General features: G+C 55.3%; 1 protein-coding gene across 1 annotated transcript in view; it reads left to right on the top strand.

Annotated features, from left to right (window-relative positions):
- The first annotated feature begins 15,419 nt into the window (after nucleotides 1–15,419).
- The window catches only part of CASKIN2 (CASK interacting protein 2), a 29,647-nt gene continuing 20,710 nt past the window's right edge, over nucleotides 15,420–24,356 (top strand). The window contains exon 1 of the mRNA XM_086624011.1: nucleotides 15,420–15,513. Within this exon, the coding sequence (XP_086480137.1) occupies nucleotides 15,420–15,513 (94 nt within the window). The remainder of the gene's footprint in view (nucleotides 15,514–24,356) is intronic.

Genomic DNA, 24,356 nt, shown 5'->3' with positions numbered 1-24,356 from the left:
GTAATTAATTCTCTGCCGTTGTATGCTGTTCCACTTCTTGCCGCAGCTCATTTGCTTCCTAGCTCCAGAAATTAGCTCTATTGCTAGCTCAGATTTTGTTTTATTCTTTTGACCTTAAAAATACTAGGCAGGAATCCCTTTGGATTTTGAGATACTAGTTTGCTCTTTTTCTGTGCCTTGCCAGAGCAGTAGCCTGCTCTTTTCTGTGGCTTTGAGCTGATGATTTTGTTGTGCTTCCTGTCTACTGTTTATACACGAGTTGGTTTCTTCCATTATGGTTTAATAAATCACATGTTACCAGGGTGAAAGGATCATTCTGTACCTCTAAGCATTTTCTTCACTGAAAAAGCACGATATCATGTCAGAAGTCTGCAAGAAAGCCAACAGCAACAGGCAGCTTTTCTCCGTGGTTGGGTGCAGTGTGGGGGATTGGGTTTGCTTTATAAAAACTATGTGTCTCTCTCTGTAGTTGCAAAGGTTGGTATCAACTATAGAGGCCATTTTTTTTGAGCTTCGTGAGGCTGTATCAATCAGGACTAGAAGTAATCTATACCATGAAAAATGAGGCCCAGCACATGTACTACCACCAATCCCAGCACAGACTGTAAGCCAGATTTGGCAGCAGCGCTTTCAGTGTGGGCCTTTTACTATGGAAGCCAAAGGAGTTTGTCATTATTAGGCTGTCCTCTAACGGACCAGCAGTAGGCAAAAACGTGGTGCGTGCTTCATCTGGGCATTGTAGCTCTCCAGAATTGGAGACAGGCTTGGGCCAAGTTTTCTGTTATACCTTGAGGTTTTTGCTGACTCTCTGGAGTTGCCTCAGTCAGTGATTGCCCAAGCGGTTTTTCCCTGGCAGATATCCATGGTATATAAGACAGTTTTGAACCTGCACAGCTTGTGAAGAAGTAATGTTTTCAGTCACTTAATATTTTCTTAAAAGACCCTTTTTTTTTTTTCACATCTTGGGCAGATCTTAATGCTCGTCTATTATATGGGGTTACTACAGCAAAACAAGCTATGGCTTGTGTGTGGGGATGGTGGAGCTAAAGCAGGAGGGCTACTGTGAACAGGGTGCTGTCCTCTGCAGTGAGTGCCTTCGTGTAATTTTGCTTAATCCAGTCTTGTTTGCATGGGAAACTGGTGGGCAGTTGCTATTCCAAACATTTTCCCTATGTAGATGAGCTCCTATTCACATTCCCTGGAGAGGAACTAGCTATCTTATAGCTTTCAAAGAAACAACCTGACATTTAAATTTAGCAGTTTCCAAAGCACAGCATTATTTTTAATATGTGATCTCAAATACTGCTGTTCACTTAGAAACCACCTTGTGTTTGAGGAAGCTGTAATTCCTTCTTCTCAGCTGTAGAGGCATGATAAACCACAGCTGCTCCATCCCTGGAGCACGCATGTCACAGCTGTGATGACAAAGCTGTGCTCAGCACTTGAGATGAACTTCACCGGCATGGCTGTGTGACTGTTTTGTTATTGGGCTTTTATATTCAGACTTTGGTGAGGTTTGGTTCTCCCTTTTTGCTATGTCAGTAATCTATGGAAGTTCTTGCCCCAAAAAGGGGCTGGTCTTTATAAAACCAGCCCAACTGAGTTGAAGGGATAGAGGGAAGGAGAGGACTATTAACCACAGCAGTTGGTGATGTGCAGCCTGTCTGTGCGTATGGCTCACCGTTGCCAGAAGGAGCAGGCACAGTAATCGGCTCATTATCTGGCTGAACACTTGAAGACGGCAGCTCTCTGAAGGACTGGTTCTGTAAGTACTCATCTACTGGAAACTGCAGCATGGATGAGCTCTCAAGGGACCTTGGGATATAGCCAAGGAGTTGTACTAACCACTCCATGTAATTACAAGGAAGATTGAGGCACTAACCCCTTGAAAACACATCGTAAAAGAGAGGTATAGTAATTAACATTTAAGCAGGGAAGTGCCATCTCTACAGCCTAATGATGTAGATAAAGCTGTGGAAATGGAGTTCAGCCCTTGAACATAAAAGAAAAAAATTACTTTTTCCTACAAACTTGGCATCACCATTGTCCTTAGACCATCCTGTCTGCAACATCCCTGTTATGAAGAAAGATAGTAATCTTCCAAAGCTGCTGCTAGGCAAATTCTGCAACTAGGGAATGAATCTGGCTGGTCTAACAGTGGTTTAACCCTGAAAAGCTCTTGCATTTCAGTAATGAGTTATATTTCCTGCGTCTGTCCCAGCTGGAGATCCTGTCTTACGCAACACGAGTAGAACCACAGCATCCCGTGGGGCAGAACACAGTGCCAGCTTCTGTTACCGCGCTACTGAAACAATTTCCCCAGCTCGTTTCACCAAATAATTTCTCATTAAATGGAGACTTTCTCATTTGCTAAATATTTATTTAGCGCCTAGCTGCTACTCTGATTTGCACTCAGGAGAGAGGAGCCTTCACTAAAAGCCAAATTGCAAATCCTCCCGTCTAACTCCCAGGTCTCCTTATTCAGAACTCCAGACTTACAGAACGCGCCTCTGCATTTTTATTGCTTAGCACTTTGTTTATATTGATCAAACACCCTAATGGGTGGAGTTTTGCCTGTGCAGTGGCCTTAGGGATAGGGGTGATTTCATTCAGGATGTGTTAGACATGGTGCATCAACCCTCCACACTAGCTGAGTACTTGAATGTCATTGTCTCTGTCCAATAGCTGCACATCAGTCTCGCTCACCCCTTTTCGGGCAAGATTGGTAAAGTAGTTTCCAATTCCTGATCCGTTTTGCCTCCATTGATCCTGGAAAGTGAGTCTTTGCAATCGCTTCTCATCTACAGGGAAGGAAAATGTGATGTGGCAAAGTTAAATAATTTCCCTAAAGCCACGTGCTGAGCTTGAGGTCAAAAATTGACAGTAATTCTCCCCACAACAGCACTGGTTTAGGGAGCATCTTATCCATCTCTCTGCAATGATTATCCCAGCACAACTGTTTGTGTCCCCACAGAGGGTTGTGTGCTGAATGTAATTATTTGATTAAAAAAAAAACCACAACAAACCACAGAAAAGTCAAAGGTTTGATGGAGTGGCTTCATCAAGGCAGTTCGATGGTGACTCGGGCGTTGCTGTCATTGATCTCGATGTGCACTGCACATATGGTCTGGCTGTTTGGAAAGAAGTTGCTGTCATGTCTTGGTCTGTGATTCGATTCAGATCAGTGCTACTGTGTGATCCAGTACTGCTCCGAGCTGATATTAGTAAACATGGAGCCATGGCCTGAGACTGAGCCGTAAGCAAAGCCCTGATTTCCCACCTCCCGGACTCTGCTTTCTCTTATATGTGTGTGCATCCCTAACGAACGCAGCAGAGTGAATTCCCCTTCTCAGCTGCTTGATGAACTCACGCATGGCTTTACACGAATATTTAGATAAAAAATCATCTAAACCCTCTTGTTACCCACGCTGGATTTCTAATTATCAGAAAGTGGGCATTTATCTGAAACCAGATGACCACCTCCTCTCTCCCTGCAGGCTTCCTGCCCTTGAAACGACAGGTCCAAGCTGCCTCATCAGTCCTGTCTCATTCCAGTCCCATGCTGCTAATTTGAGGTTTTAGCCTTCAGCCTCTGCCCAACCATCCCGGCTGTTTGCCGCGAGCCAAAGGCCAGGGCAGCAACCTTCTGCGGTTTTGTTTTCATTGCTAAAGGTTAGAGGATCCCAGAGACAAAAGCACAGCCAAAAATAACACGGGGCCAAGCAGGGCTTGCCCTGTGCTGAGGAAGCCGAGAGGCTGGCGGGCTCCATGGTTGTCTGCGGCCAATGTGCTGAGGTCAGGGGTGCGGATGTGCGTTTGGTGAAATGGGCAGATCCCGTCGTCAGAGATAAGCTGCCAGCAGCTCTCGGCATCCGACAGAAACAGCCAGGAGCCCCTAGGGAGGCAAATCCTGCGGCAGGGTATGGTGTTAGTCACCTTGTACAAGAACAGGCGCTAGTGCAAGGAGGAGGTAGCTGTAACCTGAATTCCTCCTGAGCCTTAACAGGGGAAAAAATTTTTGGCTGAGATCTGTAGCTCATGGATAATTGTGCATGAAACTCAAGAAGAGAGAGCAGGCGAATTGATGCGGGGAGTTGATGACCAAGAATAGATGTCTGCCTGACCCAAAACGAGCACTCTGCCACCCTTTTCCATGAGAACGATGATGTTGAACTTGGAAATGGAAATTACAGATCTGAGATGAAGCAAAACTAGAAATCCTGAGAGGTTCAAGTCAGGGAGATGAGAAAAACTCCAGTCGGTGCCTGGAAAGAGCTGTCACATGAAATTGCAAATCCAAGCATGAGGATTTGTGACAGAGCTATCAAAAAAAAAAAAAAGTGATGTTTTATAACCAGAGACTCCAATCCTGCTGCCTGATTCTGAGCAGGGGCAGGAGGGAGGAAAGCAGTGATAGCCGATTGTCTGAGCTGCTGTACACTGAATCTACCTAAAGTCCAGTAAAGTTTTGATACAGCATCTCCCAAGAAATTCTTAGGAGAAGATGTGGAGAAGCACAAAACCTGTAAAACGAATAAGGAATAAATCACAAGTGAGACTGAAGTCTTGTGTTGAGAGAGGGGGCTCTTAGTGGTGGTAGCATGGAATGGGAAATCCTCCTGATGTGAACCTGCAGGTCCCAGGAAAAGCTCTGCTCACTTCAGCAGTTGGGTTGCTGGAGCAGCCAGATGTTTCTTTCCTCTCTGCTTCCCCCCGGCAAATCAGCCATACGTGCCCTGTGCTGCTGCTGGGAGCAGAGACGTCTGCTGGGGCTGGAGGCAGTGGCTGAGGGCACTGGAAGAGGTGGGAACCTTTTAAAATGATAATGAAAAAGTAAAATGATGCTCACTTATGAAAACAATAATTGGTAAACCACTTAGTCCCTTGGGCTGTTACATGCTAAGAGCAGAGACAGACGTTTCAGCAACAGCAGTCAGCATTTGTTATCAGCTGGGAGTTCATTAGTTGGAAAGACAGGAGAGGAGCAAGACGTGGGTTCGGTGTAAGCTCCCTGTTTAACATGGCTCAAAAAAAGGCAAATGCGATTCTCAGAGGAATCAGGTGAGATGTTTCCCTGGGAAGAGTTGCTGCTGTTGTGTAAGATGGGGGTGAGGCTTTCACTGCAAACCTGCATGGATTTTTGGTCTTTCATGTATAGATCTCCGTAGAACAGTCGAGCTGCAGAAAGACTAAGCAGGTGAGGGCAGAGTTGGGGTGCGGGGAGGTGACTGGTGTGGTGCTGGGGATGGGCAGACCCAGCACCACGTCCAGTTCTGCAGGTCAAGCTCACAAAACGATGTTTTCTGAGATAATGCTTTCTTTCAGACTTGATGCAGGTTTCAGGAGAAGGGTTAAACAAGCCAGAAACTGGCTGTTTTGCTGGTTGCCTTAAAATATTTAGAGAGAGTTCATCTGGATAAAAATCAGCCCCAAATGTTGGTTTTGATTGACTCGGTTCCTGGAGGGTTTTACAGCAGAAGAGGATGCAGATACACCAGTACCGTGCTTTCTAAATGTCCCAGTTTGCTGCCGGGCCTCTTTCTCTCCTCTCTCCCTGATTTTTCCTGCTGTGTGAAAGGGCTGTTGGTCTAGAAGGCAACGGAGACATTTCTACTGCCTCCTGCCCTGGGTTATTCCTCTACGTAAAGGCCCCTTCCCACATCTTGAGCCACTGTAGCACTGTGGTTCAGTGCACTCAGATCCTCTTTCCGCCAGCACTGTGCACAGTAGACTTTGCTCGTGCCTGTTGGTTTTTTTTTTCTATGCCTTATTTTCCAGACTGGGGTGACAGTCAGTGCCTTTGTAAAGCAAATTGAAATGCCTTGTGCAAAGTTTTGTATAAAAGAGCGTGTGTGCGTGTGTATGAATCCGGGCTGCTGAAGTTGCAGCTGGGGCTGTCAGCAGACCCAAGAAACCAGACCTATCTCTAGATCCAGGTTTCTTTCCCATCAGAAAAAAACATAGTTAATTAAAGCCTTCTCCTGAAAGGAATTTCTCAGCCACACTAGAGGGATAAAAAAGCAAAAGCTGTGTCCTTAATCCTGCCCTTTCATCTCCTGGAAATTCCTTCCTCTCCTGTCTTTTTCTGTGTCCTGATTGTTAAAAGAAATGAGAAATAATTTCCACTTGGAAAAAACCCAAGACAACAAAACTCTGCCCCAGCTGATCACAGCAGAAGCCAAGGAGACAGGAGCTGAAAGGAGAGAGCCGTTAATGAAGCATCAGCGGCGAGCCAGGGGCAGGAGCTGGAGCTCATCCAGATGGCACCGCTCATCCGCTGCATCCACTTTACACACGTGTCCTCTTGGGAAAGAACCCGGCCGAGCGGTCGCCCTCTGCGGTGCTGGTCAGCTTCAGCTGTGGCTCCGAGAGGGGATTTGTCTGCGTTACTCCAGGCTTCCATCTGAATTTCTTCCGTGGATGGGGAGTGACATCTTCCCCACTGACTGTCGAAGGGAAATGGAGCCCCAGACTTTGGTTTCTGGCCTTGTGTTCCTGCAGGGATGCATCAGTGCTCCAGCTGCTGCTCTCTCTCTTTGGCCATCCTCACCAGCACAGCATGGAATGGCTCGGAGGAGGGAGTGGAGGGTGCAGGGAGCAACAGAAATGGAGGGACCAACAGGAATGGGGAGCAGGGCTGGCAGCGCAGGGAACAGGGGTGTGTTGACACAGCCCCAATGGCAGAGCGTGCTGCGGCTGGGCCGGCAGCGCCCCGTCGGCAGCCCGAGCGCCCGCAGCTTCCCTTCATCCCCAGTCAGCCCGGATATTCGTGTTTCCTGGCCTGACAGATAAGGCTGCCTCGCCATTAATCAGGAGGCCTGGAGAATGGGATCAACGCGAGGCAGGCGTGCTGCGGAGTTAATCTCCTTTACTCCCTGATGATGGATGGAGCTCATTGCAGACATTAATCAAGTCTGTGTGCGTGCACCGAGCAAAATGGATTAGACACTGTGCTATTGGCAGAGGAGTGTCCCAAGTCCCTGGGTGATGCTGGAGGATGCCCGACACAGTGGTGGTGCCAGCCGGAGCAGCAGCACAGTGGTGTGGTGTGAGTGACAGAGGGATTACGTCTGCCAGATCCCGAGGAGGGCTTAGGAGTGCCCTCACCTCTGCTCTGCAGGTGCTGGCTGTGCCTCTCTCTAGGGACAGTGCTGGGAGGTGGGTCCTGTCCATGGCTGGTCTGTGCTCATCTGTAGAACCACTTTCCTAAATAACCTGCAGAAGCTGCTGGGATGGTTCCAGTTGCAACCAAACATCCCCAGTTCTGCAGCCCCCAGACCTGTCTGTTATCCAGAGGAGAACCAATTGCCAGTGCAGTGAAGCTCAGATGGGAACAGAGAGGGAGATCATGCCCCAGCTCTGAACTGTGCTTCAGACTAGTTTGGACATCATGGACTCGGAGAGCCATGTCTCAGAGGCAAAGCAAGACTGTCGCAGACAACGTGAGATAAATGGTCTTCGTTTGCTTCGGACTGGTGTTGGAGGTACTGGCCAGTGAAAATAATGCCAGGTCCTTGTCCTCCAAAGGGAGAAGCTCAGGCCTGAGGAAGCAAAGGGAAATACTCAATTTATGGATTTTGCTGTAGCACAAGTGTCACACCACAGGGAGCAGGGTCCTCATTTCCATCTTAGCTATCCTGCAGCACCTGTTTCTTCCTTAGAAACCAGCAGCTCAGGGTATTCCTGGTGGGGAGCCCTGAGGCCCGATCTCTATTGAAGCGATGCTGGTGGCCCGCACGCTCCCTGCTGTGCGGCAGCTGGAGGTTGCAATATTCACTGACAGCCAACGAGTTGTGGTTTTCCGATGATTAACAACACCTCCCTCCTGACGGGAGCCATTCAGCCTCCACAGTGTTGAATGATAACGGAGTCAGGGTGGAAATTGGGCATTTCCAGAGAATAACGGCCAGTGCAGCATCCATGGTGCTGGGATTGAGAGTCCATCTATCCCACCTTGGATTGATCCTGGAAGGGGACCTAGTTTCTGCAAGTAAATGTCCTGGACCTTCATTTCCAGGATGGGTGCAAGTGGACAGGCAGAACCCAAGAGGTTTGTTAACAAACTATTTTATTTCCCCCACCCACCCACCCTGCCTTAAATGTAAAGCCCAGCTGACATCAAAGCAACAGAAAGTCTAATCCCATTTTGAATCAGTGCAAGCACACGCAGTGAATGTTAAACAGGGAATCCAGCAGAAAAAAAGGGAGGATTATCTTTAATTTCCTGAAAGAGGGACTGAGCAAGGGAGTCAGAGAGAAAAGAAAGGCACGGGACCAGAAAGAAGTGGCTGTCGGCACAGGGAGGCTCGTGGAGGAGGAGGATAGTGGACAGACGGGGAGGATAGTGCGAGCAGCAGCACACGTGTGCCTGGAGAGGTGAGTCTGGTGGGAGCCAAGCGCTGGCATGTGGGAAGGCAGCTCCTGCCAGGAACCCCATGCTGGCACCTGCCCAAGTTCCTGCATGGATATAGGGGAAGGGATTGTGCGTAGGGTTTGCTGTGCCAGGGCACAAGCTGGTGGGGGCTGTAACTCCCAGCACACATGCATTCGAGCTGAGGCTGTGGAGTTGCTTTTTTGAGGGAGCGGAATGATGTAACGGAGGGCTGCTTACCTGAGGTCACATGTGCGTGAGGGATTTCTTTGCTGTAAAAGACCGTAGCTGAGCAGAGCTTCCTAAGTCACCTCCAAAGCCCTCTGACCTCCCGGAGAGCTGACTACGTGCAGTTTATGTTGCTGTCTGCCAGCAGCGAGTATCACCAGCTCTGCAAAGGGTAGTCCCTGATGCTTTTCATGCGAAGGCTGATGTTCAGCTTCATGGGACACATCCACATGGAGCTACGTCCAGGTTCTGGCCGATGGCTGGTATGTGTCCTGGCATTGCTTATTGCTCCCCGTCAGTGGTGGCTGACCCGAGGCTGCAGGCAGTGCCTGTGCTGTGCGTGGTGTGGGGACAGGAGGTGTCTGAGGCCAAACTGGCCCAAAAACCCCTCTGCCACCATCTGGTCTCTAGGAGCACACCATCCTCCTCCTCCTGCCTGTAGGCAGTGCATCTGCCTCTTGATCAAACACCGTGGTTTTGCTCCTTGGGCTGCTTCTAGCAGCAGCTATTGCCAGGAGGGTTTTTTATAAAAGGCGATGAAGTAAACGCATACATCAGCACCTTGTGCGTCCAGATCATCCGACCTTCTCTAGCTTTGCCCTTGACATTGCGGCCAGCGAGGTGGAGTGCTGAGCCAGGTGGGAAATGCCTGTCCTGGACATCATGTGGGAGGGGACAGTTGCCTGTTCAGAGAAGAGTCCCCAGGGATGGGATGGGACTGCTGAGCACTAGGAATGAGACTGAGGCTTGCTGGGCTGCTCATGGGCAGTACCAAAGCTCAGTAAGCAGGCACTCATCACCTTTCGGTGCTCAGCAAGGCCAGGCACTGCAGGAATGAACATCAGAAGCTGCAAGAAGGGCTCCTGGGGCTGGCTTTAAACCTGGGCAATAACCTGCTTTCTTCCATGGCCTGATTCAGTGCAGGAGAGGCTCTTCCTCACCCTGCTTCACCCGCAGCCTGCATCTTCCTCCCTGCAGGACAGATACCATGGTAACATTGTGGAGTGCCTCGGCCTCTGCTGCAGTGGTGTAGCCCTCATGGGTGTGCAGGAACCAGCCTCTGACCCTGAACTATGGGAATCCTCCTCTGCCTGCATGGCTGCCTTCACTCCTCTGCCACTCGCCAGGTGCAAGAGGCAGCTTTGAGGTTGGAGCAGTGAGCCTTTGGGTCAAGCTGGGCCCATCCCCTGTGGTTTTAAACAGGAGGAGCCTAAGCCACAGCTGAGAGGGGAGAATATGTTTCCATCCAGCTGGTTCATGACATACTTAAAATGTTTGGGATGTCTGGTGTCGGTCTTTGCAGCCCTCCTACCCGTTCCTGCTGGGCGTGGATGAGATGATTGCCACAACTTTCCAAGTTTGGCTTTCAAGGGTGAGACTTGGGAGTGGGAGTTTTGCGTGTGCAGGTCTTGGAGCCGTGTCTGTTACAGCCTCACCTGGAGCTGGCAGCAGAGCTGCCATGGACGCTGCTGCGTGCGCTGCTCCTGGCAGTGGGGCTGCTTTGCTCCCTGGCACCAAGTGCATTGCTTTGTTTTGAGGATGGGGCAAAAAACCCAATCTCAGAGTAGAGAAGGAGGGGTTTGAACAGCTGCTGGGGCTGCAAGAAGAGCTGGGATGAGCTGCAGCCATCAATCAGCTGTACAAGACATGGGCAAAGCACTGAGCAGTGGCATTTTGAGCCGAAAACGCATCGACTGTAGGAGCGGCTCATCTGCTCCTCCCTCTCGGCCCCTAACCCCAAAAAAGCTGCTTTAAAATGTTGCACTGAATTTAAAAAAAAAAAAAGTTTGCAAAGAGAGGATCGTTGTAGCAGGGGCCTCTAGATGGCAACATCGACCTGGAGAGCTGCAAGCAGGAGCGGGGAGGGGGCCCTGCCGGACCGAGCGCCCGGCCCGGGTGGGATCCCCCAGGCCCCACACCCAGACTGGGGGACACGAATCAGTGCTGCCTTGGGCACCTTTCTGCAGGGGCTGAGGACAGGGCCACCCAAGGGCGCCTGCACCCCAAAAACATCCCCCAGACTGCAAATATCTTGTGCCAGTGCAGAGAGGTAGCAAAATGTTAGAAGGGGTTTCTCTGCAGTGGAGATTCAATCGATGCTCCCAGCACCTGCTCTGCAGACACAGGGGAATAAATGTCATGGTGGGTCTGTCGGCTCTGCAAGGTGGGCACGGCTGGAGCTGCTGGCAGGTCTTTGTGCTCGGGTCACCCACCAGCCGTTCAACCTCTGAGTCAGGGAAAAGCTGGGAGATACGTGATCGGAAATGGGGGCCACTGACTGCTCATCCCTGCTCTGGTGTGGGTCAGGGGATAAAGCGAAGGTGTCGGGGTTCTGTGTGGAGTCAGAAGCACCAATAGGTGGTTTAATGTTCAAAGGCCACACTAGAAATTTTGGGCATCTGGCAAATTGGGGTGAACTCTAGCGGGACCTTCGATTCAAAACAAAGGCTAATGTGATGCCAGAGGTTAAAGCTTAAATGACCCAGCTTTAACCACATGAGTGTAACTGATGCAGCGTAACTTTTGGGTGGGAATATTGGTGCGGTATGCCCTTGCTGCGGTGGAACGGTGTGCCACCGAGGTCACTGGGGTGGAAAAGTCCTACCCCTGCCTGAAACAGGATGCATGTTTCGTACAAAGCAGGGCCTGGGCTCCTCTTCTGCAAAGTGGGTTTAGTCTGTGCTCAGGGAGCTGCAAAGCTTAATTAAGATCCTTAAAAGGACAAAAGGTGCTACATAAATTCAGGGGATTATTGTAAATGTCACTGCGCTTTACAAGCTCTGGTAAAACTCACAGAAGGAATAACAAGACCTTTCACTTCACAGCCCTTCCTAGCAGGGCTACTTACAACTTCACGCTTCAACATAGCAGCCGTAAATGTTGACATTTATAATTAGATGTGCATAATAATCTCTTTATTCCTGAGCTGAAAAGACAGGGTGTGTCTTGAAACGTCAGTTCCTCCTTCTCGCCGAGGATCCCCCCTTATTGGGATTGTTTATGAAACCATCACTTGGTCAAATGTCTCGGGACCTGGTTTGAAGAGGTGTCAGATCTTCGCAGCTCCTCGGGGAGCTGTGGGCTGGGCACTTAGTGAATAAAATCAAAGCCTCCATTTTTAATCTGATTAGTTAATGATAATCCAGTGGTATCATGCAGCAAAAGCTGTCCAGCTTTATTAGGCAATCTCTTGTTTTAAGAGAACTTTGCTCGGGTGTTTCTGTTGAAGATTTGGCAGAAATGGGTGATTTTTGGTGGTTTTAGTGCTTTACTAGAGTAGGGATTAATATGGGGCTTGGACAGCTGAGAGTCGGTCGATTTTGGTCCCGTGGGTGCCATCGGCAGCTTAGTGCAGCCAGGGTGGCTGGTGGTGGAGGGGGCAAGGGGCTGACCGGGCGGGACTGGCGGGGCCGGTCCCGGAGCAGTGGGTCGGTCCCGGGTCGAGGGTGGGGGACGTCCCACCGGGGCTGGTCCGGATCAGCCGGTCGGTCCCGCCCCCCGGAGCCGGTCCCGGACCACGTTGGCTCTCCAGCCGGGCCCCGTCCAAAGCGAACCGTTTGCCCGGGAGCCCGAGGGGCATCCTCTGGAGCGGGTCGGGGCGGGAGCGATGCCGGTACGGCGCCTGCCGCGGCCCGGCCCCTGCCCGAATCTGCCGGCGCATCACGGTGAGTGACAGCAGCCCCGGCCCTGCCCAGCCCGTACAACCCGCCGGGCTTTTCCAATCAGGCCGGGCCGGGGAGGGATTTCCTGCCGGGACGGGGCCAGCCCGAGCGGGACTTTGCTGAGCGCCGCGCCGCCCTGCGAGCCGGGCAGCCGGGACCGCGCCGCTCGCTCCGGTCCCGGTCCCGGTCCGCTCCGCACAGCTCGGCAAGTTCCGGCTCGGCTCGGCTCTGTACTTCTCGGTGCGGCACCGCACGGCTCCGCTTAGTGCGGCTCGGTTTGCCCCGGCGCGGTCCGGTCCGGTGCGGCTCGGTTCGCCCTGGGGCGGGCTGGGAGCGCGGGCAGGTGAGTGGGGCCGCCGGCTGCGGAGCCCGCCTGGCTCGGGCCGCTCGCAGAAGCAGCGGAGCGACTTGTCTCGGTGGGGGCAGAAATCCCTTTGAGCGCTTCTTGAACGAGGGGTCGGCCCAGCCCGGGTCCCGGCGTGGGGGGAGACGGAGAAGCGACCGGTGCCCCCGTCGCTGCCGGCCCGCCCGGCCTCGCCCCGGCAGCGCAGGGCTTCCCGGAGGCCTCCCGGGGGAGGTGAGCTTCCCCCGCCCGCCCCTTCGGGACCCAGCCTTGGTGCCTGCTGCTCTTTCATATCTTTCCTTCTCTACTTATGTAATTGGTTTGTTTTTGTTTTGTTTTGTTTTTTCCCTCCTCTCCCTCGTTTTTCCCGGCGCTGCCGTTGGCTGCGGGAATGTTTGGGATACTTTGGTTCTCCAGGTGGATTCCTGGGCTGGAGGCTCAGCTCTGCTCGGGTGGGAGGGATGTTTGCTGTTGCTTTTCCAGCTTTGTGTGTTTCTCGAATTTTACCTTCACTGCTGCTGCTCTCTCGAGAGGCTGAAGAGGTGGAGATTGGTATTCCGAGCTCTCGGTACCTCCGAGTTTCTTGCTGGGCCTCGCATGCTCCGGGAGAAGGCGGCAGCAGCGCGGGGCTCTTTTCTAAGTGAGGCCGTGCAGACTTTTTTAGTAAATGAGTGAATAGTCTCAGCGCCTTCACGCTCACTTTTTGTGAGCGCTTTTGAAGAGCAGCACAAAGTTGGATGCAGCGCACAGGGTTAAAGGAGCTAGTTTTGAAGAAGGTGCAGCACGGGAGGTTTGGGGAGGGGATTTGTTTGCAGCCAGAGGTTAGTGTGAGTTAAGTGGCTGAAGCTTTGTTGTAACGTAGATAAGCTGGTTCAGTGCCCCAGGATGTGGGGAGGTGGCAGCTGACCCAATGGGCACTGGCCTCAGTGCCTGGTACCAAGCCCCCAACCAGCCCCAGTGCCCAGGGGCTCATCGGCTGAACGAACCGTGGGCCCTGGGGGGAGCAATGATGGGGAGAACCCCCCAGCCTGGTGTGGGAACTTGCGTGTCCCCTTGTCTCAGAAGCTAAGCCAGCACCTGACCGTCACCTCTCTGGCTGCCCTGAATGCTACTGGAGCACGGGGAGCCCACGAGGGGTCTGTGCTTGGGGGCAGCTGCAGCTTCCAGCTTTACCGCAGGTGGGCCGAGCGATGCTGTGCCGTGGGATGCCCCTTCTGATTTTGCCTCCCCTGCCCCAGGCAGGATCTCTCTTCCGTGGTTTCCATCCTCAAAACAGTGACCTCGATTGCTCGGAGGAAGCGACACCCGCTATTATATAAACGGCTGAGGGCGAGTGCTCCGGGAAGGGAGGCAGCATGCCTGAGCCATGGCTGGGGGAACCGGAGCTGATTCCGATCTGGCCCAGATCAGCACAGGGGAAGTTGCAGGACGATCTGACGACGGCCTTGCAGCTGGCACAGTGTGCGCTCCCTGCCCTTCTGCACGCACGCTCCTCCCCGGGTGTTGGAGTAGCCTGCCAGATGCATGGCCCTGAACCAGGAGGGATTTTCTTGCTGCCCAGTTTAGGCATCCCGGGCGCAGTGGGAGACCACAGGCTGGGAGGAGTGAACCGATGCTGTAGGACACTGTGCCCTGTCTGGGATACCCTAGCTGGCCAGGATATGGGCTTGATCCTGTTTTCCTGAGTGTGGTTGTGTTGTTGAATTACACCCAGCTCCTTACGTAGGCCAGAGAGAGCTCCTCTACTGGTTAAAGAGTGTCTTGGGTCCCAGGGCACTGAGCTTCAAGGATAATGCAGAGGGTGAGAGTGCTAAGCAGCCTGTCCCATTCCCATGGACTGCAGAGGACTAAACCTCCGCAGCTCTATGCCTTAGATGCTGCCACCAGGAAAGGAGAGATGCCATGATGCCCTGAGCCCCATGTGCTGCCTTTAGGGAAAGGATAGTATGTGCGGCCCTGGGGAGATGGGGAAGGAGCTGTGCCCTGTCCCACTCCTCAGCCACCCCCTGACAGCACCCTCGGGAGGTTTCCTCTGCAGGTTCTTCCCTCTCTATTTAACATGAGGATGAGCCAAGTCCCGCCAGGACTAAATATAGTCAAAGTATTTGTTCTTCAGCACAGATACAAACGCTGTCGCGACGGAGCTGGGAGGTAAATGGCCTTCAAGGGCTGACTCTGCTCTTCCTCTCCGCAGATCCCAGGCTGCCGCGCCAGGGCTCGGCCGTGCACGGGGCTCCCCAGCGTGGCTGCAGTGCCGTCGCCAAGAGGAATGCCGAAACGAAGGGGCTAATGAGCACCAGAGAGGGAGGATCTATAACTTCCAGATGGCGATGAGCCCATAACTTCTTTGGGAAGAATTAGGGACTCATCAGTGCAGCAGAGCCTGGTGAGGGGAGCGAAGCACGACAACCACCAGCTCCGGGAGTGCTGCGAGAGGCCGAGGGCATCCCGATGCCGACTGTGCCGGCCGCCCTGCCCCGAGCCGCCTGGCTTTGTCTCGCAGAGCCCTGGTGCTGCCAGGAGCCCATCCCTGAGCGCTGAACTATTTCTTGTTCTAATTGATCGTGTGTTCTCCAACCAAACCCCATTCAGGTCCTGCTCCTCCTGACGCAGAAAAGGACTTCTGTCTTTAACAGAAAGACTTTTTCCTTCTGGATTTTATGTCCCGTGGGATTGTAAAGCATCTTTCTTGCTGGATTTCATCTCCTATCAAAGTGTGTTTTGAGGAATTACAGCCTTATTCCCATGGCTTTATAAACTGCTGGGATCTGAGGGTCTCTGCCTTCCCCACCACCGCTGCTCTCACCTGTCTGCGATGGGGCGAGAGCAGGAGCTGATCCAGGCCGTGAAGAACGGGGACGTGCCCGGCGTGCAGAAACTGGTGGCCAAGATCAAGGCATCCAAGAGCAGTGAGTACTGGGGCACAGAGCTGTGGGCTCCCCGCCCCGCACCGGGCACTGCTGCCTGTCCTGGGGTGCGGGTCCTGGCAGCAGGCTCGGTGCCATCCAAGGCGGGGTGCAAGTGCTGGCTCTGAACCCTGGCGCGTGAGTTACGCCACGGCCGGAGCGCAATCGCAGCCTGTGCGGATGAATGACCGGGCTGTAAGTGATCCTCGGGCAGGGCTGGGGTTCCCCTCGGGCTCGGGGCCAGGGGCCCTGAAGTGTGGGCCACTGAGCGGCGACAGGCAAAGGGAAACAGCAGTGGCGGGGGGAAGCGAAGTTGCCGGGGGGGGACCCTGCTACAAAGGGTCTTTAGCGATTACCGCTCACTCCTGGCTGTATTTATCTTGTGAAAAATTATCGTCCCAGCCAGTCGACTGGAACCAATCGCCAAGCCTTGAATTTCAGTCTGGTAATGTTTAACCCTTCAGCAGGGCTGTTTTCTTGCATGTGCTCTCGGAAAGGTCAGCGGCAAGTGTGGCTCGGAGCAAACACCAGGCTCGTGGGGGTCCCCAAGGGCACCGGGGTCTTGCAGGCACCGCGCCACATCTAGAGGAGATGGGGGCGTGGAGAGGTGGAGGAGCAGATCATGGCTGGTGCCACGGTGCCCTCGTAGAGAGCTGAGCTCCTGGTTGCTTCTCATGACCTACCAAGAGAAGGAAACTGGAAAAGTAAATAAAAGGGCTCTCGGTGCAGCACATGGCTGGGGGAAGGTGCACAGCGCCCGCCTGGGTGCGGGACCCCGTGCCAGGGCTGCTGGTCGTTGGGGATCTTGTGGGTGTGTGTGGGAAAGCTGGAGGGGAAAAACTATACTGAGGAGGGAGAGGGGAAATTCGGGCAGGAGAAGGAACTTCAAAGCTTCTTAGGAGCGGCTCCGGGTAGAGAGGCTGGTGCTGAGAAATGTGAGTTAGGTTGAGGATTATGAACATGAGGAGGGGATCAGCTCCCCCAGAAAGCTTTGACTGGGGCCAAAACTTTGCAAATCCTGACTGCCAGGCCTGCAGGAGCGCTGGGGACCACCTCCTCCCCAGAAAAGGGGGTGCCTGGTGCCCCATCCTTAGGTGAAGGGACTGGGTGCCATGAGCTTGCAGCTCAGGGGACTGCACCCGTATGGGGTCCCTGAGCTGCAGCGAGGGAGGTTTTTCTACGCAGACGAGTTGAAGGGCACCCCCAAGGCAGTAAATAACGTCAGGACGGGAGCGTCTCACCGGCTGACGCAGCCCCATTCCCCCAAGCTGGTGTCCCCTGGCTAGGCAGTGTGGGCAGGCTGGAGTGCCCGTGGCTCTCCTCCTGCACACCCAAGAGGGGTGAAGTTACGCTTGTTTCCTCCAGTCCCCGTCAGTAACTCTCTCCCGGTTAAACCCCATCTGCAATTTATCTCTGGCATCTTCCTCTCCCTCCAACCATGGGGCACCCATGTGAACATGTGTGTTTAACTCTCCCATTGCAGCAGCGTCAGCAGCTCCCTCTGCTTGTTTTAATTTTATTCTTTTATAAGGAACAGGGAGGGGGTAAAAAGCCCAGACCCCTGCAAGGCCACAGCTGCAAGCTCTTGGTGGGGGTCCTGTGCTAGACGTGCTGTGGGGGCTTGTCTGGTCCCAGGGGTTTGTCCACTGCGTGGAGGGCATCGCCGCTCCCCATCCCTTACGGTTCCCTCTCCCTCCTCTTGCTGATGCCGTGTGAGCTGAGCATTTGCTGCGTTTGCCGCTCATTAAAGCGCCTTTTTCCATATGACAAGCTGAGATGCTGATGATTATTATTATTATTTTTTAAAATCCCTCTACGAGTCCTTCTGCTGTCTCAGTGGATTGGGAGCTCGGTCGCTGTGATCAGCCCTCTGGGGCTTCCTGTGCCTAAAAAAGTCACCGCACGTAAGCAAAAATCAAGCGTCAGTCCCGGCAGCGGGAACTTCAGGGACACGTTGTTTAATATTCACCGTGCGCAGCCGTCCTCCCCGCACAGCGCTGCCGAGCAAGTGGGTCACAGCACCTGGTGTTACAGGGCGGTGGGGCTGGCAGGGAGAAAGTTTGGGGAACAGGAGAGGAAGGGCAGGTGAGGGTGGGCATCGCCTGTGGGAAGGGGATGTTGGGCCCATGCGGCTGGAGAGGGAGATCTTGTCTGGGAGAGCCGGGCTGAGCCAGCCGCGCTTTGCTGAGGTTCCCTGGTACAGCAAGAGAAACGTCCCGCTTTTTAATTTCCTTTCTCTCCCTCTCCCCTCCCCTCCACGTCAGAGTGCTGCAGAGTTTAATTGAAATTGTTAAACGACCCGTCACGGCTTTGGCCTTTCTCCCCGACGATCAATCACGTCCCCGGCCTGGCCGCGCTCACCAGCAATGCGCCAGTTGGCCAGGCCAGGGTGGCCGCCGCGACACCGAGGGGCTGGAGCTGGGAGTCCCGGGGGAGGCGAGAGGCAGAGCCCCCCCAGCCGGGGCGCTCATCCTTGGGAAGGGGTGACGGCTCCCGGAGCCAGATGGTGCCCAGCAAGGTTTGTGTGTCCCCATCCCTGGATGTGCAGGGGCAAGGGATGGGGTGATGCTGGGGAGGGGTGTGATGCCTCTATGATAGCCAGGCGCTGGAGGGCCTGTGGAAGGTGATAGGAGCTGGACTCACTGTTTGCCTTCCTCAAGGGAGCGGTGAAGGTTTTTGTTTAAATGTGCATGAAGTGCAAAGAAAGCGTGGCAGCTGAGCAAACTGGCATTAAACTCTCAAGGACAGGGAGCAAAGCCGCTGCCTCGGGGAGGTCCGGCTGGCTTGGGCCAGCCCTTGCCTCATTTCACCAGTGACTTACCCCATTTCACCAGCTATGTTGGTGCTTTCCAGACTTTGAATATATCAAGGACAGGGTCTGGGTGCCTGGGATTCTGCTCCGTCTGGGCCATGACCTAGCAAGTTGCTAAACACCAGCAAAACTGCTGGGGGTGGGTCTTGGCTTTGTCCCCACACCTGGGTTAGTGCCCCTCATTGCTGTGTCCTGGCAGCACAAAGCACAGCAGGGTTTTCCCAAGAGCAGTGCTGGCCCTTGGATGTTGCTGTCACCCATCCGGCTGGGCAGGAGAGGGACGATGCTGCTCTGCATGATGAGGCTGCAGCAGGCAGATGTGGGATAACTCCCTCCCTCCCTCTCCTTTAAATTTCCTCCTAATCCCTAGTAGCTATATCAGCTTAAGCCTCAAAGCGTGAGGTTTAATGTCTCTCCTGCGATTTGTTAGCCTTTGCCACCGGTACTCCGTGTCCCCATCCTCTGCAGAAACACCCGCCCTCCCTTTCTCTCCTGCTGGGCTTTTTCCTTCTCTCGGTTGCCAGCGGGTCCATAGTTGTTTGGGAAAGAAGTCGCTCCTTTTTACAGTTTTAGGGTTATCTTGTGATGATGTTGAATGTGCCGTTGTGCTGGCTGGCAAGCCCAGCACTCTGTCCCCCTCATCTAGGAGGACCAACCTTTTCTTTGCTGCTGCTCCCAAGGGAGGTTTGTCCCAAGCCCTGGATGCTCCCAGCTGCTCTGTGTGATCTGACTGTGGGGAAGAGCCAGGACCAGCCTCGGGCAGGATCCTTATCGTTTCAGGCTCTGTTACACCTGATGGCTTTCCCTGCTGGCAGTGATGCAGGGATGTCTGGGCACTCTGCCTGCTCCAGTCCTGCCCTGGGCAGTGCAGGCAGCTGGACCCGGCTCTGCCACTGAGCTCAAGTGTGGCCCTGGCCACATCCCTTGAAGCCCAAGTTTTGAGGATGAGTTCCCAAGCATCCTCATCAGTGTCCTCCACTCCTCTCCCGCGCGCTGTAGGTCTGACGGGCTGGACCGGCTCCGCAGCCGCGCGCCAGCTTGGAAAGGCTGTGGGCACGCCTGCGGAGAGACGCTGAGAAACTCTGCCGAAACGGGCAAAACTCCCTCTTCCGCTGCGAGTGAGCCAGGAGTGGGGTGAGGTGCCGTGCCCAGGGGAGCCCAGCTGGCGGCGGCCCCACACCGGGGACCCCACCACCCCGCAGCCTGCCGAAACCTGCTTCTGAACCAGCCTGCCGTGGGTGGGTGGGTGGGAGGGAGGGGGAGAAAAGAGGCTTCAAAGGCTCTGGCGAGCGCAGCAGCCGCAGGGATGGATGGCGGCGGAGTGGCAGCTGTGTGGCATGGGGGGGTCCATTCTTCCTCTTCCTCTCGCAGCTCCTAGTCTCCCTGGAATGGAGGTCTTCTCCAGTAGTCTGGTGTTTGCTTGATGAGTTTTCCACCTGTATCCCTGTTGTTCCAGCTCGTGGTAGGTTTAGCCACTTTTTGTTTGCCTCTCTTCCCGGGAAGGAAGAGCTCCACGCGGGCAGCAACAGTGAAAGACGCAGATGGGCAGTCTCTTTTTAAAGCCGGCCTCTAACGGGTGTTGTGTTTGGAAAGGGGCCGGGCTGCCACCGGTGCACCCAGAGCCAGGGAAAGCGTCACCGCACCGAGCGCGGGAGATAAGGCACGAGCAAACAGCGTCGCGCAGGGAGATGGGGGAGGCTGTGCTGGCCGTTGCCTGGCCCAACGGGCACGGCCTCCTCTGTGCCCAGCCCCATGCCCCTCTGACTGTCTCCCCGCGTTCACAGGTCCCCATCTGCCCTTGTCCTGGCTCTGTATTTCTGTCCCCAGCCTTTGGAAACCCATTGGCAGGGCAGCCTGTGGCTCCTTGCTGTCAGCCTGGGCCACCTACAGCTGCCTTTTCCCCGCCTGGGTAAAAGAGTAGGGAGGGGGAAAAAGGGCTAATTCTGGGGAAGGGGACGAGTGTGGGGTCTGTTGGGGCTGCTCAAGGCCACGTTGCCTTCCCTCGGGGTCAGCTGGGTAGCACTGAGGCATCCCAGGACCTTGCCAGTCTCCCAGGGGGGTGGGGAGGTCCCTCAGGGTCGTGGATGGAAGCGGGCTGGCGTCCATCCCCGGTGTTACGGGCTGGAGGCTGAGATTTGAGGCAGGAGGGGGATTTCCATCCTTCGGGCACTTCCTGGTGACTCAGCTCAGACCAGGGGGCTCAGCTCCCCCTTCCCGAGGGCTGCGTAGGCCGTTTCGGCTGCCTGACCCAGAAACATGGGACAATTTGGATGCCGACAGCTCGAAGACAGACAGGGAGGGCAGCTCCGAGCCATGGGACGGCGTGTGCCCGGCTGCTGACGGCACATGGGCACCGTAATGGGGACGGTGCTCCCCAGGGCAGAGGAGGAGAGGACGTGGCAAGGACACTGCCAACACTGACATCTCATCCTCCGGCTGGGACTGGGGATGTGCTGGGGGCATGGGACTGGTTGCAGGTGGGAGAGAGCTGGTGGATAAAGACTTTCCAGGTAGCAGCAACCCGTGCAAAAAAGCTGTTGGCCCCATGGGTTTGGGGATGCTGTGTGCATGCCACCAGTGCTCCCTGGCTTTCTACCATGTGGGAGAGGAGCTGCTTTTAGGTGAAAACCATCATCATGCTCTTCCTCCTCCTCGTTCCCCACAGGGCTGCTGGGTCCAAAAAATCTCAGCTGTGAACTAGAAAGGGGTTGCAGCATCATCCTTGTTTAGGACAAGCAGGTCCCTGTGGACTGCAACAGCGTAGAATCATAGAATGGTTTGGGTTGGAAGGGACCTCAAAGATCATCTAGTTCCAACCCCCCTGCCATGGGCAGGGTCTCCTTCCACTACATCAGGTTGCTCAAAGCCTCATCCAACCTGGCCTTGAACACTTCCAGGGATGGGGCATCCACAACTTCTCTGGGAAACCTGTTCCAGTGCCTCACCACCCTCATGGTGGAAAGTTTCTTCCTTAGATTCAGTTGAAATCTCCCCTCTTTCAGTTTAAAGCCATTGCCCCATGTCCTGTCACTACACACGCTTGTCCAAAGCCCCTCTCTCGCTTTCTTGTAGCCCCTTCAGGTACTGGAAGGCTGCTGGAAGGTCTCCCCGGAGCCTTCTCTTCTCCAGGCTGACCAACCCTAACTCTCCCACCACTGCTCCATTGGGATCCTGATGATGCAGGAAGGTTTTTCCTGGGAAGGGGGAGTGAATTATCAAATCCCAGCGGCGATCAACAGCATCCCCTCGCGGAAGATGGTTTCCAGCCGGTCGGGAGCGCGCAGTAGCGCGCTCCCAACCAGCTGGAAACCATCTTCTGCACGGCATCACCCCAGCAAGGGTTAAAAGAGGGGCTGGGTGCCGTGCGTGTGTATGTGCATGCACGCGCCCTGTTTTGTTTTTAAAAGCGCCTTGGCTGGCCTGGCCCCCTGCCAGACCCGGGGCCCGCCGCTGGCAAAAACTCCGGCAAAGGAGTATGAAAAGGGCAGAAATGAAATAACAATAAAACCACCTTTTTCTGGCTGCTCTAGCAAGTGAGGTGGTGGGGAGGGAACTACGAGCGCTCCGGCTCCCCTAAATCCCATCGTTGCTTCCCTAAAAAAGTCGTGCCAGGGGATGGAGAAGGAGGGACTTGCTTGAACCTTGGGGCTGCAACGTGGCCTGGGCTTTACTGAGGTGTCCCGATGAGTCACGGACCTGTCTGGAGATGCCCAGACTTCTTGGAAATGGCTCTGCTTGGATGATCTTTACCCTCCTAGGGAAGGGCTGGACACCCTCGCCCATGCCTCGTTCCTATGGGATGCTCAGGGCTGCGGCAGCCTGTGCCTGAGGTAGGTGCACAGACACCCTGAACCGTTTGCAACCCCGGGGAGAAAGGCCGGAGCTGCAACCGAGCAGGGCTTCGATGGCGAGATAAGGGAGCAGGGAAAACCTGCGCGCGCGGCATGTATGCGGCTCCCGCAGCATCCCAGGCCTGGTGCAACACGTCCGGCTGCGCTTCCGCCAAGCCCTGCCAACGCCGGCGCCGCTCCCTGCCGGGACCCAGCCAAGGCTGTGCAGAGAGCGTGCAGCACCCTACACTGCCGCGGTGCCCAGACGCCTGCCCCTTGCTCCCCCGGGTGTGATCCCAGGAGCCGGAGCCCGTGTCGGCCGACCCCGGTGGGCGTCTGCGCCGCGGGGGTGGAAACTCCCCAGGTTTCGTAACGCCGCCCTCGGCCGCGGGCACGGCTGGTTGGGTAAGGCGCCCTGTCTGCTTGCGCAGGGAGTTGGCGAGCATGGCGCGGGTGTCGGGTGCCCGGCACAGAGGTGTCCCCGGCGGCGGGGCTGGCTTCAGCTCTCCCACCTGCTTTGCAGGTTCTTCTTGCCCCTTTGGAGCATCGGTCCCAGGGTCTGGCTGGCTCTCAGCCCTTGCTCCCCTCATTGAGCAGCCCATCTTGGGGTACTGTCTTGTTTCTTTGCCAGGATGGGCATGGATGAGCGTGGAGGGGGTTTTCCAGCTGGAGCTGAATTGGGTGTAAACAGCAATAGGGAGGCTGTGGATTAGGAGTGCCGTGGACTTTCCCCTCCCATGAGTACCCCCTCTCCCTGGGTGGCAGACCTGATTCACAGCTTGCGTGGCCCCTCAGGGACCTCCCCGGATGCATCTCCACCACGGCGGGGCCACGTGAGAGCCGCTCACCTCAGTGGCTTCCAAGAGGGACCAGAGTCCTCCCCAGAGGCTAATCATTGCCTGCGTGGGGGGCGGTGGTGCCCAGCGAGCCTAGCTGGTGGTGCTGGGGCTGGGGCCAGCGCAGGTGAGGCAGCAGGGATTGCTCTGGGCTGCGTCCCGAGCGGCTCCAGTCAGATGGAAGCACCCGGGTTTTGTTTTGCCAGGCTGACGTGGGTGGGAAGGGCTGCACGAGTGCTCCTGGCTTCCCTAAATGAGCGCCTGCTTATCCTGCTGGGTTAAAAAGAAAGGAAGCGCTTCTCCATGCAGGGGAAGAGGCTCCTGTGGAGGAGCTGCTGCCACTGCCCCACTCCGTGGCCAAACCCCGAGGACTGACCCAGCCTTAGGGGAGCCCTCAGCTTCCTCCTCGGTGGTGCTGGGGCACCGACAGCTCCCTGTCTCCAGGCATCTGTCCGACTCCTGATATTTAGCAGCATGTGCTGGGCTGTGCATGGACGTCCTGGAGCTGCTTCTCTGTTCCCTCCAACCTAAACCTGGTGTGGACGTGGGAGGGTCCGGCTCTGAGCCCCCAAAGTCACGGCTCTGCTCCATCCCACTGCACCCCGCTCCCAGCACCTGTAGCTTCGCAGGGCTGAATTCATGCCGGGTGTTGGTGTCACCGATGGGTCCTGTCTGGAATAAACCGTGGGGCAGGTGGGTGCCTCTGCTCAGCCCCACCTGGGGACAACCCGGGCACTGGGACGGGGACAGGCACGTGGCCGTCAGCTCCCCGAGCCCCGACACGTGGCCGGCCACGTGCTTGCAAAGCCGGCGCCTCGTCAGCTAGGAAGGGACATGCAGCTTCCAGGGCTGGTTCACTCTCCCAGTGCTTTCCCAGCGGGGCTGGCACAACTGGGAAAGCTCTTTGCTGGCAGTGCCTGGGGATGAGGCAGCCCGGTGTGTTTCCCTGGCTGGGGTGGGGGGCACAGGGTGCCTCCAGAGGGGCAGCACGATGTGAGAAAGGATGCTTTTTCCTACAAAAGAGAGCCGAGAGAGGTGGGGGGACCCTTTTTCCTCCTGCACATTCCCTTCTTTCTCCTCACCTGCCCCCGGGATGCTGCGAGGCGGCAGGCGGGGGTTTCTGCGCTCGGCTCCCACGTCCTGCCTCTGCCGCCAACTCGGGCTTGCCGGGGCCGTTCCCGACACGCACCCGCCGCGCTGGAAAGGCGTAAACAGATCAGGTTGCCGGCAAGGGTCCAGGGAGCGGGCAGGCCTTGGCTTGCGTCCCACCGCCGCTCGGTCGGGTCGGGGTGTGGGGAGTGCTGAGGCAGGGGGACAGGATGGAGGGGGCCAACCTGGCAGTGGGGTCCCTGCAGGTGGCAGGGTCCC

This window comes from Tauraco erythrolophus, chromosome 20 (assembly GCF_009769465.1).
Source record: "Tauraco erythrolophus isolate bTauEry1 chromosome 20, bTauEry1.pri, whole genome shotgun sequence".
In the NCBI taxonomy this organism is placed as follows: Eukaryota; Metazoa; Chordata; class Aves; order Musophagiformes; family Musophagidae; genus Tauraco; species Tauraco erythrolophus.
Note: the sequence above shows the minus strand (reverse complement) of the source record. Positions and strands in the feature narration are given on the sequence as shown.